General features: G+C 43.5%; 1 protein-coding gene across 1 annotated transcript; it reads right to left on the bottom strand.

The window, feature by feature from the left end:
- Window positions 1-5,917: 5,917 nt before the first annotated feature.
- Window positions 5,918-6,892, bottom strand: LOC132672266 (putative olfactory receptor 2B3). The gene has a single exon (XM_060624098.3). It carries the CDS (start codon window positions 6,863-6,865, stop codon window positions 5,918-5,920), a length of 948 nt encoding a protein of 315 aa, XP_060480081.1. The 5' UTR covers window positions 6,866-6,892.
- Window positions 6,893-17,331: the final 10,439 nt, after the last annotated feature.

Below are 17,331 nucleotides of genomic sequence, written 5' to 3'. Positions count from 1 at the left end.
ATTGGGAGACAGGAGAGGCCTGAGGTAGAACGTCCAATGCTAAAGAAAGGCACAACATTTATAAGGTATGCAAACAACATTGTGCATTGGAACCAATATAGCACTTGGTCAGTGGAACAAATATGGTACGTGAAACCAACATGACAATCTTGATGAACTTGCTACATTGTGGTGCAATGACAAACAGCTCCATAATCTTAGTGGCTTACAACAGCAGAAGTTCATTTATTGCTCATCTTCCATGTCAGTTGTATGTGGACTGTGGCCTTCTGCCATTGGATTCTTGGATTCAATCTGAAAAAGGAGGCTCTATCTGGAATATCCCATTCTTATGACAGAGAGAAAGGCACATAAAAACTCTTAAAGTTTCTGCTCAGAAGTGACACAGATCTCTTTGCTGATATCCTATTGGCCAAAGCAAATGATATGGTCAAGCCCAATAGGAAAAGGACAGGAAGTATCTACTTCCTACAGAAAAGTAACATGTCATATGGCAATGGGTATGGATATATAATTCTTCTATAGTGAGAGTGGCAATAATGGGGGTGATAATATTATCTAACACAATGGCACTGGAATGAATAGAATACATGTAATCAACATGAAACATGGTAATTGTAGGTGACATGGTACATGGACATGGTAGAAGGCCAAGATGATGTAGACAATCAAAGTGGTACATGTAACCAACGAATATCTGTAGCCAACATTGAAAATTAAGCTAATGGTATATGGAACCAAGGCTGCCCACAGGCTTGACTTGGTGCATGGAATCAATGTGGTTCATGGGTCTGATGTGGTATACTCTGCATTGTGTTGTCGAAGGACAAAGTACCTGACATTAAGTGACTTGGGTTCTAGTCCTAATCTTATAACATGTGTTATGACTTTAGGCAATTCACTTTCTTTCTCTGGATCTTACCTTACTCATCTATAAAATAAGCATGTTAAATGTAATGGTTTCTTTCTTGTTTTTTCTTTCTTTCTTTCTTCCTTCCTTCCTTCCTTCCTTCCTTCCTTCCTTCCTTCTTTCTTTCTTTTAGAAGGACAGAAAAACAGAGCACAAGCAGGGGAGGGGCAGGGAGAGAGGGAGACACAGAATCCCAAGCAGGCTTCAGACTCTGAGCTGTTAGCACAGAGCCTGACACAGGGCTTGAACCCATGAACCACGAGATCATGGCCTGAGCTGAAGTCGGACACTCAACTGACTGAACCACCCAGGTGCCCCAATATGTAATGGTTTCTAAGACCTCTGTGTCTCTAAAATTTTAGAAGAATAGAAGTTGCTGCCATTTGTAAACTATACATACATAGCAGTGACTCTCATTCTTTCAAGGAATCTAAATGACATATGAAGCTAAGAATCCTGGCAAAGGGCCTCAGAGTTAGCATGAGCATCCAACTTCCTTTCAGGTTTCATTGGTGGCTCAGAGGCCTCAGGGATGAGTTGATTCAGTTCCAGTATTTCGTGAGCATCCATTATAGTCCAGCCAGTGTCAGGCCTTGGGGAAACCAAGACAGGTATATGGAGAGATTTACAGTCATGTAATTACAATGCTTCTGGAACAACCCAAGAAGATGCCACAGTAACTCTGAAGGACCAAAGACTTCACAAGAGTGAGGTTCTCTCAATGGGTGCCAGACACAGAGGACCAGACTATACCTCACCCCACTCCTATCCACCACTGCATACCTCACCACTTTGTAAGCTCTCCAGAACTTGGAGTCAGGGAGAGAGGGATGGAAACCCCAAGAAGATTAGTATTATTTCTCCCACCACTGGGATGATAGCTCAAAATGGAAACTAAACTCAGTTACTGAGAGATGAAGGTGTATTTATCTCAGGAAACAAGTAGCATTCTGTGATAGAGAAAAATGGAGGAGGAAAGCCTGCTTCCCAGGGCCTTACTTGGGAAGGAATTAAGGTTTAGCTGATACCTGAGGATGAGAAGAGTCACCCGTGCAAAGAGCCAAGAAAAGGCATTTCAGGCAAAGGGATGCCAGGTACAAAAGTCCCAGGTCAGGAAAGGACTTTGTATTTTCTGCAGAGCTGGAAGAAGGCCCATGTAATCACAATAAAGTGAGCAGAAGAGGCAGAGATGACATTGAGAAGTAGGCAGAGGACAGTCCTAATGAGCCCTGTAGATAGTGTTTACTTTTTTGCTCAGTGCAGTGGGAATGCTTGGATTCTTACTGGGGAGCAGTGCAGGTTTAGGGATGATGAGCTCCAGTGTGAGTGTGGCTTGAGGTGACCAGAAAGGAGATGGGATAAAAGGTCATCAGGATGAGCATGTCTGAGAACTCACAGGCCAAGAGTGAGAACAAAGAACTCCCTTTTAGAGAGGTACAGAGGGTGTGGCATCCCTAGGGAGACTTCCAGGTTGAGGATCCTGGGAGGGGTGGTTGCTGAATATGGGACTAAGATGGCAAAAAGAGAGGGAGAACTGGGGAAAGGGAGAAGTAGGGACTTGGGCAAGTGGGGAGATGAACAGAGTCTGGGAATAATAAATGACTAGAGAGTTCTTGGCTTCTGAGGTGATGGAGATTTCGTTTCTAGTACTTAAGTGTGGAGTTGGGTGCTAGTGTGGTCCTAAAGCATTTACTCAGAGGTGAAACAGGGCATTTGGGTGGGTGGGTACAGCTACACCAATAGGCTCCAGTACCTGGTATGACAAAGTTCCAGGCAGAGGGATTCAGGTAGAAAGTGAAGGGTCCCATGGATTATTAAGGTATTCCTTCCCCCATCTGGGGAAGGAGTAAGGAGCTATGTGGTTGGTGGAGAGGACTTGCTAACTGATGAGAGGTTCTTCTGGCCTTGTGGGGAAGCAGGCTGCCTCAGTAATGGGGGAGAAGTCTTCCTGGCTGTTGGAGTTCCTTCTAGAAGGTGGGAAGTCCACCTAGTGGCTCTTCTACAACTAGATAGTCAGGGGCCAGGGTAATGGAGAGATGAGTCTTGTGGCTAAAATGTGATAAGGTTTCATTAGTTTCTCTACTAGGACAGATTGCTACCATTCATAATTCAGGGTGATAGTAGATTTTATCTTAACAATGGTGAACAACCTGTATTTTTAATCATCAAGGCTGAGGGATGGGGTAGAGGAAAGGTGGGGACACAGTATTTTCAGAAGAATGGCTTGTGAGACATAATGAGGGTTTGGGTTGAAGAGCACTTAGTGAGGGAGACCTGGGCATGGCTTGTGAAGGTGATTATAGCGGATGGTTGTAGTGAATGGGGAGATGCCAAAAGATGTGACAAGGAAAGAAGCAAGAACACTTAATGGCTTGGGTGTGTTGGTAAAACAGAGAAATCAAGGAAGCTAGCAAGGTTTTAAGCCAGCTTTACCACTGTCTCTGCTTCCCTACAGTTTATTGATGGGAGCCAGCTGATTGCCAACTGTCATTCCCAAATCTGTGGCACTGCAGGAAGAAGTCATGGCCCTTGTCCTGCTGGAATTTGTGGTCTACAAACCAGCACAGTTCATAGGAGGCATACGTACTTAGGGGTGGGGTTAGAAATTACTGTTGTTCAATAATTTCTCTGTCAATTTGAGTCTCAATGGGGTGGTTTTTGTGGTTTTTACTCCCTTTCCTGCTAAGTTTCCTAGAATTTTCTCTAGAGGCAACACTCTCAGATGGGCTTTTGCCTAATCACCTGGAATATTTCCCACCCTGAGCTCTAAATTTCCTGTATCCCCCTTTCTTCCGGAACTCTACCCAGTTCTCTCTAATCCTTAATCCTACAACACTGTTCTCTGGCCTAATCGAACCTCATTGTCAAGCCGTCTCTTCCCATTGTACCAGTTATTATCTAGGCGGAAAGCCTGACCAATGCCCTTCATATCTCTACAATTCATCCTTTGCTCCTGTGATTTGGGGGCTTGATGTGTCCTGTTAATCCTTCTATGTGGTATCTGCCTGCTCTCCCCCAATGCCCAGCATCTCTCCTCAAGCCCCCTTCCTTACTACTTTCCAAAACACGTTCAGCAAATGTCCTATAAGCGACTGTGAAATGCAAAGCCAAATATTTTCCTTCAAAATTCAAGTTACAATCACCATAACTTCCATTAATACCACAATTACTATTACTTTCTTTGCTGAGTTCAAAGCACCTTCAATGACATCTGTTTGGATTGAATCTGTACCACTTTCATTGGAGCCTTCACTGTTTTATTGAGGACTATTAGTTAATGAAGGTTCAATAACTCTGAGGTTAAAGAGGCCTGATATTAATCACAAGGAGGCCTAATAGTTTTAAATTTCCTTTGTGTTTAAAGTGAGAATCTGACAATATTTTTCCATGGCATCATCTCATTGAATGCCTATCACTTGTATCCATTAGGCGATTTAGAATTTCAAATTCAAAGTCAAATTTGAAACAGAAAAGGCTGGGATAGTTCAATGGACTGTGGGAATTCAGAATCATGACAAGGATAAAATAAATGCCAGGAACTCCTGCCTCTTTTCCCCTTTTGTTCCCTGGTGGTAGAAAGAGTGAAGGCAAAATTTGGAGGAGATTTTGTGAAGGTTGTGAGGGGCTCTGTGTGAGAGCTTACCCCTCTGATTCCAGCTTCACTGGAGTGTTGCTTACGTTTCTTGGCACTGAAGTATTGTCTGCCTTTTTTTTGTATGATAGGCACTGTGTGGTCAGTACAATTTCTGAGATTCTGTGGAGCAACTTTTCTGTGCCTCTTCCAAGGTGCTGGGGACTCTAGGGAGCCACGGGTATGGGTGAAGGGGTCTGGCACTGGTAAGAGAAGTCAGCCCTACTCTGATCACTATATCCTGCTATACCTGTCAGTATCTTTTTGAATCAAGTACTCTAGTAACACGTTATTACTCAGTTTAGATTTGAACAAATGTTTATTTAAAAAGCTCTATCATGTGAGAATATCACTGAAAGTATCTGAGGAGTTCTGGCTGTTTGTAATCAGGGCCTCTTCATTTGGTACCTTGAAAGGGTGTCATAATTTTTCTACAGTTTTGCCAGTTCAGAGTTCATAGGTTTCTTGGTGACAGACTCAAATTCACTAAATCCACACTAGAATGAGGTATAAACAAATGCCAACATCTTCATTTATAATGTTAGCTATCCCTTTCCAGAGAGCAGAATGGCCCCTCTTTTGAAGCTGAAATGATCTCAATAGTTTGCTTGGTAATGGTGGTATTAGGAAAAAGAAGTAGAGCATGACAAGAAGAATGGCAGTGTTTATGTAAAGCATGCAATGCATCAAGCACTGTTTTGAGAACTTTACCTACATTAACTTCTCACAACAATCCTACAAGGTGATGGTTTGCTGCAAAGTATGAGCTCTGCCCCAGTATGGTATGGTTTGGGTGATGTTTCATCTGTACATCAAGAGACCCTCAAAATATCTCTTCACCACAGCAGGGGCTCGCTCTGTACCCTGGGACCCACACTCCCATGAAAGTACTGGATAGACAATGACCAATTCCTGAATCCTGTTTCTAAGGTCACTTTTCCTTTCTCTTGAGACTATGTTTCTTTAGATCTATTTGTACTCCTGATTGAGATAAAATAAAGTCACTCATATGGGTCCTGTCAGTCTTTGTGTCCTGGCCATCCTGAGTTGATTTAATAGGCGCAATCTTCATGAGCTCATTCATTCAATCATCAAATGTTAATGATACTTTGTGCCAGACCCTTTGCTGAGCCCTGGGAAACACATAAATCAGACATAGGTCCTGACTTGGCACCCTATCTACAGTTGGGTCTCTTGATGTTTGAGGATAGCTCACCTGCTGGAACCATCAACAGCTCCCACCCAGGCACCAACCTTACATATTATCTCCCATAACTCTCAGTCAGTGATTCATGCCTATCCATAGGGTGATGGGAGGGAATAGGGTGGAACATGTGGTTTCAGGTCTGGTTGTAGCCTTCTGTGCTCCAATGGCCTCACTCAGAGGCCTTGCTTGAACCTGTTAACTTGAGGAAAGCCCTCTTCACATCTTTGTTTCTAAGGCTATAGATGATGGGATTGAGAAAGGCAGAGATAATATTGTAGAACAGAGCCAGTTTCTTGTCCCGCTCTGGGGAGGCATTGGCCCCGGGGTTCATGTACATAAACATGGCAGGTCCACAGAACATGGTGACCACAGTGATGTGGGAGGCACAGGTGGAGAAGGCCTTGAGTCGACCCTGAGCTGAGCGGATCTTCAAGATTGTGGCAAAGATGCGGACATAAGAGGCCAGAATGAAAGAGAGGGGTACCAGGAGAAGGATGAAGCCCAGGATAAAATCTACTTGGTCATTGAGGGATGTGTCTGCACAGGCCAGCTTCAGAACAGCAGGGACCTCACAGAAGAAGTGATTGATTTCATTGGGGCCACAGTAGGGCAAGCGCATTGTGAAGACAGTGTAGACTAAGGAACAGCTGATACCCCACAGTCCACAAAAGATGGCCATTGCCCCACACAGCCATGGGGTCATGATAACCTTGTATCTGAGTGGATAACAGATGGCCACATATCTATCATAGGCCATAACAGAGAACAGCCAGCCCTCAGTGATGCCCAACACCAGAAAGATGTACATCTGGGCCACACACCCAACATAGGAGATAGTTTTCTTCTGGCAGATCAGATGCACCAACATCTGGGGCACAGTAGTGGTGACATAGCTCATGTCCAGAATGGAGAGGACACTGAGGAAGAAGTACATGGGTGTGTGGAGGCGGGAGTCCAAGTGAATCAAGGTGACAATGAGTCCATTGCCCACAAGTGTAGAGAGGTAGAGAAAGAGGAAGATGTTGAAGAGGATTGTATTAATTTGGGAATCCCTGGAGAAGCCCAGAAGGATGAATTCAGACACAGAGCTGTGGTTGTCCCAGGGAAAGTTCTGCATTCTCCTTCATCTGCAGAAAGAGAAATGAACTGACTAGTGGCCCAGCTTAGGATGCACATTCAGGTACAATGACCATTCAGTTGCTGGCAGCTGGTGTTTATTTGGATACTATTTGGGACTAATAGAAGTTCAAAGACTGAGGTCTAGTCAGAGTGAGGCCAAATTTGGGGAGGGGAGGGAAACCTTCATGGAATTTTCTGTTTCTCAGGCCCAAATCTTTTTTCAAGACCACCAGGGTCTCATTTTATTCTATCAGCCCCAGCAAGGCCACCTGTTTTCTTGTCTTTCAGGACCTACAATCACATAATGCATTGCTTGGGGGCTCTTCTCCCCTAGTCCTGGCTATAGAGTCGGGTAATGATCTGAAGCTCTCCCATCCCTCTCCTTGAAAAACAAACACTCAGAACCCTTTCCTTTGGTGCTTTAACCTTCTGATCGTTACAGTATAGAGGAGGTGAGTCAGAAATGTGAGAAAGATATATGACTCCAGAAACATTAAAATGTTTAGAAAAATCTTATTCAGGTCTGTGTTTCTTGAATCTTTTGGGCCTCTGGAAGCTTCCTCACATCCAATTTTATTTTAGACAAATTTTTCACCACTCTGCTTCATCCTGGCCTTACCCACAAATGAAGGGAAGGGTCTTCCTGCTTCACCCTAAAACTATAATAGAGGTAGAATAATAGCTATCTTTTTTTGCTTAAAGGCAGCTTTGGCATCTCTTAATCCCTCCAACCTGGTAGGAATACCCTCCCAATGGTAATATATCCCTTGGAGTCCTTTCCTTTTTGCAGCTGAGATTTATGACAGGAGGGGAGACCCATTTAAAGGCTGCATGAATTTAGTTTATATCTTAAAACTTAGGGCTGATTCCTTGTTTGTGATGCCATAGGAGGTGGTGTGTTCTAGTGGAGCATGGGATTTGGAATCAGAAGACTAGACTTCAAGTTCTTGATGCTTCAACTGTGCTTCTGCTCAAGTAATTTAATCTCCTTGAGCCCCATTTCCTTTTCTGTAAAATCTACATAAAATTTACCAGAAGAGATGTCATGAGAAGTAATACATAATAGGTGTGAAGTGCTTAGCTCTGTGATTAGCACATAGCAGGAGCTCAGTAATGTTAGTTCCCATCAAATCCCCTTCCTCATGGTATCATTCATCAAATGGTCAACAAACACTGATTGAGCACCTACTACCTATCAGGCTCTATTCTAAGAGCTGAGGAGACAAGGACAAATAAGTTATATTCCTAATTCTCAAGGAGCTTACAGTCTGGTTAGAGAGATAGAAGAGTAGAGGCACAAACCACATCCCAATGTGCTTAGCACTATGACGGAAATATGGCTAGCAGTCAAAGCTCTGTGCTAAGCACCAGGGATACAGTAATAAAAATCTCTGCCCTCAAAATGCATGCACAGGAAGGAGACAGGTAAACAATAAATGACAGTCAAATGATAAGTGCTGATGGGAGTAAGTACAGAGTGTCACAGGAGCCTGGATAGGCTGTGCTTCCTTAAAGAAGCACCTAGGTAGCCTTTGGGAGCTAGACTTCTCCAAGAAGAGAACACATAATGTGAAACTTAAAAGCTGAGCAAAAATTAGCTAAGCAAAGATCCTAAGGAAGAGTTTTGCAAGAAGATGGAGTTGCAGGTGCAAAGGACCATAACTAAGGGAGAGTTTTGTACAACCATGGAGCACAAGACATAAAATCTGAGGGTAGGATAGTCTTCACAGGGCAAGAGGGAAAAGAAAAGGGTATTGTGTACTTTAATAAGGAGCATGGAGTTGATCACTTAGGCCATGACAATTTGGAGATAAGTTTTAAGCAGAAAAGTAATTCATTGAGGCTTAAGTTTTAGAAATGTCACTACTTGGGTGGAAGTTAGAAGAAGGCATTGGAGGAAGACCATTTGAGGGGTATGGGAAAAAGGCAGAAGCAGTATAGCATTATAGGCAATAAAGAAGAGAAGAGATATTAGAGAGAGGTGTGGGAAATTGAATCAACAGAACTTGGTAACTGAGGGGTACATAAGATGAGAAAGAGGGAGGGGACAAAGATGAGCTTGAGGTTTCAGGTTTGGGAACCATTACAAGACAAAACCTGGGTGGAGGTGGAGGAGGGAGAGATGGCGTGAGGCAGGAAATGACTGGAAGGTAATGATTAACTCTGTTACAGACATAGAGCTTGGAACATGAGGCATCCTTGAGGATCTGACTATCAAAGAATAGGTCAGATAGCCTTCAAACTCAGGAAGGATATCTAAGTGGAAGATAAAAATTGGGGAGGTAATCAAGGTACATAATGGATGAGAACTAACCAGGATAGTCTAGAGAAAGAGCAAAGAATCAAAATCTGCAGCCTGGGGCATGAACACAAGAGAGATCAGCAGTAGAAGAGCTGGGGCTTGAGCAAGAGCATCAGGGAGGCAGGGAACTTGGTTCCACCAACCAAGGAAGCTAACATCTCCAAAAGGGCCTATGGTGCCAGACACTACAGAGAGAGCAGGAGGAATAAAACTTTAAAAATATAATAATGTGGAAATTATTCTTGGCTTGAAAGTGGGAAATTTTGGTGAAGTGATGAAAGTAAAAATCAGACACCAGTGGGTTTTGAAGAGTGAACTGGTCTGTAAAGTGGAGTAATGAAGAGATATCTAAGATTGGGATGGACAAAAGGTGGAAAGAGTGTTTTATTTGTGTTGCTGTTTTTTAAAGATATATACACGGGGGAGGGGGGAAGCCAAAAGAGAGAGAGAAAGAGGTGATATTGCAAGGTCTCTGAGGAGGCAACAGCAACGGGACTAAGTGCTCAAGTCATGATAGGCAGCTTCAGGAAAAGTACAATGGAAGGGAAGGAGGTAAGAATGAGTTGTATACAGATCTTTTACTTGTGACCACCAGAAATTTCAAGATCACCTTCCCATGGACCAGTCGGTCTCATGGGTTCTTCCTTCACAGCCTCTCATGTAGATGGTGAGGAAGACAATCTGATCCAGTGGTTGAAAGTAGAATTTCAAGTCTCAAATGGTAGAACAAGAAACTAATGTCAAGAAAAGAAATGTTATAGCGTAGAGCTAAAATCCTCTGTCCCTTCCTTGGATTCAAAAAGCCAACCACAACAGTTTAGGTGGAGTAGCAGTCCATTGGGCAATAACTGAGGGCCGAAAGTGGATCAGTGTAAGTAAACTTTCTAAAAAGTCATCATTGAGGTGACATCATTGAGAAAGGATTAACAGATGACACAAGGTGTCATGGAATGTGTCTGGGGTAGCCAGACTTCATGTAGGGCATCTTTTTCAATGGTGGGTCCACATTTTAAAGGGAGTGTGGATCTGTTGAAATAGGTTATAAAGAAGAGTCTGGAAACCATATCATATGAGGAAGTGTTGGAGCAACTGGGTATGTTTACCATGTGGAATAAAAGGTGAAGGGCATTCTGGAAGCTGAGGGCCAACTCTCTGAAAGGTTTTCATGTGGAAGACAGATAAGACTTGTCCAGGGTGGTCTTAAGAAGTATAGTTGGGAGTTACACTAGGGAGACAAGATCCAATGTAATACAACCAGCTGACATTAGAGAGGGCAGTCCACAGATAGAATCAACTGTCCTGGAAGGTAGTGAACTTGCTCATCCTGTGAGAGGATCAAACAAAATGTCAAAATGCATTGTGACCAACCTGCTGGTAGAGAAGGAGTGTCTCTGGTCTAGTCTATTTGGAAGAGTTGAAGACCTTGACATCCCTCTGGCAGCTCCACCTGGACCTGATATCTGATGCCTGGACTATTGCAGTAGGCTCTCAATAGGCCTCCCATCCCCAGTCCTTGCTACATACTCAGTGACCAGAATATGGTACAGAATTGGAGAAAAGAGGAGTATAGAAGGAAAGAGAAAGAAAGGCCAGGAATAGATTAATGGGGCTCCAAGCCCACTGTGAGCCTCCTCTCCAGCCACCCCAGGAGGTTTAATGACAGGATATCAGTATCCTGTTTGGAAGCAATCACCTCCCTCTCCTTCCCAAATAAGAGCATTTCAGATCTTCTCAGTTCTAACATCTCCCTCCAGTTCCCACCTTCTATAACTCATACCCCCACTTTTATCTCTCCTACCAGGGCCTCATCCTAAATCCTCTATGGAGAGCCAACTGCTTCAGTTCTGTAACAGCAGCCTTCACTTCCTTCCATCTCTCTCCCCCTCAACTGAGGAGCACACCCAAAAGACAAATAAGGAGGGAGAGGGAGAGGGAGAGAGAAAGACAAAGAGACTGATCACTGTACAGAGAGAAGTCAATGAACACAGGAGGACAGAGGTCAGGAAATCGAGCAGATGCCCAGGAGGACCTATGTGGATGGAAAGGAGGCAGGCAGGCATCCAGTGAGACAGGCGGGGACAAGTGAAAAGCAGACCCCTTCCTCTGCCCTTTGACTCCTTACCTGTCACTGGGCTCAGTGTGGGATGAGCCAGGGGCTTGTTGGTTCCCTCTTTCATAATCTGCTCCTGATCCTCAGGGAAGACAAATCAGGTAGCTTCTTAATGAGCTTCTGTGCCGTGGGATTCTCCAGGCCCCGTCACAGCCATCCCAAGCCCTGACCACATTTCACCTCTCCAGACTGGCACTCAAAGCCTACACGCCCAGGTCCCCTGACCCTCCCAGCTCAGCACCCCTCGCTCCCCATGGGCTTCTTCTTACTCTGCCTCAGAGTCCAAGGGGACAGATGTGTGGGTGTCAATTACTGTAAGTGCATTGATTGAGAAGTACAAGAGGTGAAGGCCAAGCATGCAGATCAGGGAAGGCTTCCATGAGCCATAAAGAATCCACAGGTGTTTGAGGGAAAGGGGAATGGCAGAGAAGAGCTCTGCTCTGCTCTCAGTCCCCAGGACCCTGATCCACTCTCTCCATCATGCCCTGCTGGATCCTGGCCTGTTTTGTGTTCTGACATCCTGTGGTCCCCAAAGACTGTGGCTCCCTGCACTGAAGATAATATACCAACAATTGTGAGATATTTCACAGAACCCGGCTCAGGATGAAACAACTGATAAATATTCCACATGGGAGCGAAGCCCTGAACAGTCGGAAGGCCTGAGATCAGATCCTGGTTCTTCCACTTAGTAATAGTGTAGTATTAGACAAGATAGCAGCCTTCCTGTACCTCAGTTTCCTTACCAGTAAAATGAGGCAATAACAGTATAGGGTAGCTGTGGGAATTAAATATGATTGAGTATGAAACAGATGTAGTAAAATGTGCATATCATTTATGCTTGACATAGCTCCCCAGTATATATCAGATGGTTGATCTGCTTGTCCCACAAACGTATATTTTCATAATGAGACTTAGAGTGATGAGGGACCACAACGTGTCCTTCTCAGCCACCAGCTCTGCTTCTTGCCTGGGACAGGACACACAGCAGGTACCTCCTAACTGTGGTCAGAATCCATCCCCATCAGAGATGGGAGAGACAGCCCCTTGGATGACATGAAGTGAGAAGTCTGAACTTACCTTCTTTGATTTGAAATCACCATCGCCTGGAGTCAAACACTTGGGCTACTCAGAGATGGTAATGGAGTCATCTTATTTTCAAACTCTGGTTGGTGGCAACTGCCTAGAACACTGGATCGAGGCAGAAACTGAGTAACCTCAGGCTCATGGAGAGGGACTGCCATGATCGTTCAGTAACACCTGCCATGAGCACTGGAGGGAGGTTAGCAGAACATGTAGGTGTTAATATGGTGTTTCAAAAGTCCCCTTGAAGTTTTCATCATCCCTTCTATTAGCATGTGCAATGCAACTCAGCAAAGTGTGTCCCCTACTTAGCACTGCCTGTGTTCATCCAGGGGAACCCTCTGCTGGCTTTCATCCTTCTATCTGCAAGCTCCCCCTTTAGTTTTGTTGAAGAGAAAGAAAAAGAAGGCATTGTGTTATATGAGACAGAGCAGAGGGAGGGGAAGAAAGCACTCATTTTTTTTTTTTATATTGTCTTAAAGAAAAATCACCTTCTTGTGGCCCACTTCCCTGACAGTTACCACCCATTCATTTCTTTTCTCCCCTCTGGAGGAAGTCTCCTAAGGGAGGGTGGTGTGCATTTCCTGTCCTACATTCTCTCCTAAATGCACCGCAGTCAGGTTTCACTGCCATCATGTCACTATGCCTATTGGTTTAGTAGCAGCAGCCAAGAGGCCATCTCAGCTTCTAATCAAACAGAACCAAGATTTTCTTCCCTAGTGAAAGGAATTCCCCTTTGAGCACTAGAACCTCCAAACACACCAAACCCAAAGTTGCAGAGATAGAAAGCAGAGATTTCTCTGGAGTGTTAATTCATATATTAGAGAGAGGGACCACTCGCATCACACCTGGACCTGTGTGTCCCCTCAGAGGAAGATAATACCACATAATGATTGCTGGTTTAAGTCATAAACTGCACTCTTTATGATGGCATTACAAACTTACAGGATGTTTTCTCCCATGTGGCAAGATAACTGAGACTTCAGTAGGTAATTCCTTCATCCTATTAGGCCCAGATATTTCTGGGTGTTTGGGCACAGTGGGTGGCCACTGAGTTCTGCCAGTGTAAGGCCACTGTTATACCTTTTTTTTAATGTTTATTTTTGAGAGAGAGAGAGAGGGAGAGGATGGGGTGGGGGGCAGGAAGACTGAGAGAAAAGGAGGGAGAGAATCCCGCGCTGTCAGCACAGAGCCCCCATGGAGCCTGATGCGGGGCTTGAACCCATAAACTGCGAGATCATGACCTGAGTTGAAATCAAGAGTCGGACGCTTAAGTGACTGAGCCACCCAGGTGCCCCTGTCATACTTTTCTCTGAGGGAAAGTGTGTTTCCTGGTCAGAGATGATACTGCATGGAATACTATGGCAATGGATAAGACACTCTATAAGACCACTGATCGTGGGTTGTCAGACTTGCTGCTGGCAGGAAACCTGAATATGAGACTATCCCTGGGACGACATATTGTAGCCTTTTTGTGATGGAAAGGGTCTAATGTAATTTATGTGTCACCAGGTAGCTGGCAGCTACCCCGGGGAATGGTACCACATCAGAGGCTCAGCCTCTGTCTCTGCTGCTGGGGCCTGGCACACAGCAGTGGCAATGGCTGACTCAGCCTTGGTGAGGCCGAGTTCATGTGGCTGAGTCCACACATATCCTCTATCATGCTACAGTGGCTGCTTTGTAGAGCAAGCACTTGTATGGTTAGGGAAAGAGGCTGACTCATCTACAGGTGGATCATCTAGTCCACCTGATTATCGAGAGACACCCCCGCAGTGGGTGCTCACTGTGTTAGCACATGATTATCCTCATATTCTGGGTCTGTGAGAGGCATATCCACATAACCTCTTCTAGACCCCTCATCATGAATCCTCTAATCTTTTTCTTCCTGGCCAACCTTCCATCCCATTAGCAACCGCCCATGAAATAACGTATAGCCACACTTGAGGGCATCTATACACATACTGTGTGATTTCATTTCTGTACAATTCTTGAAATGATGCATTAAAGTGATAGAGAACAAATAGATAGGTAATGGGGTGAGAATTGTGGGGAGGGATGGCTACAAAGGGGTAATATGTGTGGCTTTGTGGAAATGGAATAGTCTGTGATAAAATATCATAGAACTCGTACTGATTTGCTAGGGCTGCCATAGCAACACTCTCCAGATTGGAAGAGTTAAACAAAGGACATTTATTTTCTCATGGATTTGGAAGCTGAAAGTCCAAGGTCAAGTTATTTGGTCTCTCCTGAGGCCTCTCTCCTTGGCTTGTAGACAACTGCCTTCTTGCTGTGTTCCCACATGGTCTTCTCTCTGTGTGAGCATCCCTGGTGTCTCTTGTGTGTCTCAATTTCCTCTTTTTACTAGGGTGCCAGTCAGATTGGATGAAGACCCACCCATATGACATCATTCAACTTTAATGATCTCTTTTTTTTTTTTTTTTTTTAAATTTTTTTTTTTTTAACGTTTTATTTATTTTTGAGACAGAGAGAGACAGAGCATGAACGGGGGAGGGGCAGAGAGAGAGGGAGACACAGAATCGGAAGCAGGCTCCAGGCTCTGAGCCATCAGCCCAGAGCCCGACGCGGGGCTCGAACTCACAGACTGCGAGATAGTGACCTGAGCCGAAGTCGGACGCCCAACCGACTGAGCCACCCAGGCGCCCCTTTAATGATCTCTTTAAAGGCTCTATCTCCAACTGTAGTTATATTGCAGATTAGGGCTTCAACATATGAATTTGGTGGAAGAAAGGGGAGACACAATTCAGTTTGTAACAAAACTACCCAAAAAACTGAAGGTATATAAAAAACTTGTGGAATCTGAATAATGTCTCTAGTTTAGTATTGTAACCAATGTTCGTTTCCTACTTTTGACAATGTACTATGATTATGTAAGATGTTATCATTGAGGGAAGCTGGAATTTTAAAGGGCACACCAGAATTTTATGTACTATTCTTGCAGCTCTTTGTGCATCTTAAATTATTTCAAATAAATTATTTAAAAAATAGCTCCTGTGCCCTGCCTGGTGGATACTGAATAGCTATGAGTCACCATGTGACTTGGCAAACAAAACAGCCCATAATAAATCGTGTTACCATACCCACTGAACCATCAACTTGGTCATGCACAGAGTTCCATTATATGGGTCATGTTTTAGTGTAATGTCTAAGAAATATTTACCTAACACTAGGTCATAAAGATTTTCTCTTATTTTTTTCTGAGAGTTTTATGGTTTCGCAGTTTGCATTTAGCTCTGTGATCAATTTTAAGTTAATTTTTGAATAAGGAAGAGGTTTAAATTGAGATTTATCTTTTTCTCTATACTTCCAATAGTTCCAACACCACGGGTTAAAAACACTATCCTACCAAGGGGTGCCTGGGTGGCTCAGTTGGTTATGCATTTGACTCTTGGTTTCAGCTTAGGTCATGATCTCACAGTTCATAAGTTCAAGCCCCACATTGGGCTCCGTGCTGACCGTGCAGAGTCTGCTTGGGATTCTCTCTGTCTCCCTCTATCTCTGCCCCTCCCCTGCTCTCTTGCTCTCTCGCTCTCAAATTAAATAAATAAACATTAAAAAAACCCACTATCCTATCCTTTCTCTATTCAATTACTTTTTCCAGTTTCATTAAATATGAATAAATACTTTTAAATACTTTTGTGACCTTTTCTCAACTCTCTAATCTATTTCACTGATATTTGTGTCTATCTGTACCAATACCAATACTGCTGATTACAACATCTATACAGGTCTTAGAATTGAATACAGGTTCTTCTACCTTTATTCCTTTTTTCCCCAAAATTGCTTTAGTCTAGTTCCTTTGCCTTTTTATATAAATTTTCAGATTTACTTGTTCATATCAACAAAAGATCCTGTTGGAATTTTTATAGGAATTGTATTAAACTGCAGAATAATTTGAGGGAGAATTGGCATCTTTGCTATGTATCATTTTTCAACCCAGGACCATGAAATGTCTCTCCATTTATTTACGTCTTTGATTCTTTTCATCAGTGTTTTACAGTTCAGCACAGATACTGTACATGTTTTGTTAATTTATACCTAAAAGTATTTAATTTCTTTTTTTTTAAATTTTTTTTTCAACGTTTTTTATTTATTTTTGGGACAGAGAGAGACAGAGCATGAACGGGGGAGGGGCAGAGAGAGAGGGAGACACAGAATCAGAAACAGGCTCCAGGCTCGGAGCCATCAGCCCAGAGCCTGACGCGGGGCTCGAACTCACAGACCGCGAGATCGTGACCTGGCTGAAGTCGGACGCTTAACTGACTGCGCCACCCAGGCGCCCCTAAAAGTATTTAATTTCTAAGAAGCTATTGTAAATAACATTATATAATTTTAGTTTCCAATTGTTCATTGTTATCATATGGAAATATAATTGATTCCTTTGTGTTAATCTTGCATTCTGTAATGTTGCAAACGCCATTAATTAGTTCTAAGAGTTTTAATGTAGAATCCTCACCTTTTAAAAAATGTTTATTTATTTATTTTGAGAGAGAGAGAGCACACAGTGTGAGTGGGGGAGGGGCAGAGAAACAGGGATGGGGAGAATCCCAAGCAGGATCCTTGCTGTCAGTGCAGAACTCAACACAGGGCTCTATCCCACAAACCGTGAGATCATAACCTGAGCCAAAAATCAAGAGTGGGACACTTAATCGACTGAGCCACCCAGGTGCCCCTTTGCCCTTTTTTTTTTTTTTTTTTTTTTTTTTTTTTTTTTTTTTTACATAGGCAACTATATTATTTGTAAATGGAGGCAGTTTTACTTCTTCCTTTCTTATCTTCTCTTTTCTCACCTTATTGCACTGGCTAGGACTTCCAGTACTATTTTGAATAGGAGTTATGAAAGCAAGCATCCTTATTTTGGTACTGGTTTTGGGGGGAAAGCACTTAGTCTTTCACCATTATGTATGATGTTAACTGCAGGGTTTTAGTTAAGTGTTTCTTGTCACAGAGAGTA

Source organism: Panthera onca, chromosome C1 (genome assembly GCF_046562875.1).
Source record: "Panthera onca isolate mPanOnc1 chromosome C1, mPanOnc1 haplotype 2, whole genome shotgun sequence".
NCBI lineage: Eukaryota > Metazoa > Chordata > Mammalia > Carnivora > Felidae > Panthera > Panthera onca.
This window is presented reverse-complemented; position numbering and strand designations above follow the sequence as displayed.

Excerpts from the sequence above, each read along its gene's own strand:
- LOC132672266 (XM_060624098.3), bottom strand. The coding sequence starts at position 6,865 with ATGCAGAACTTTCCCTGGGACAACCACAGCTCTGTGTCTGAATTCATC.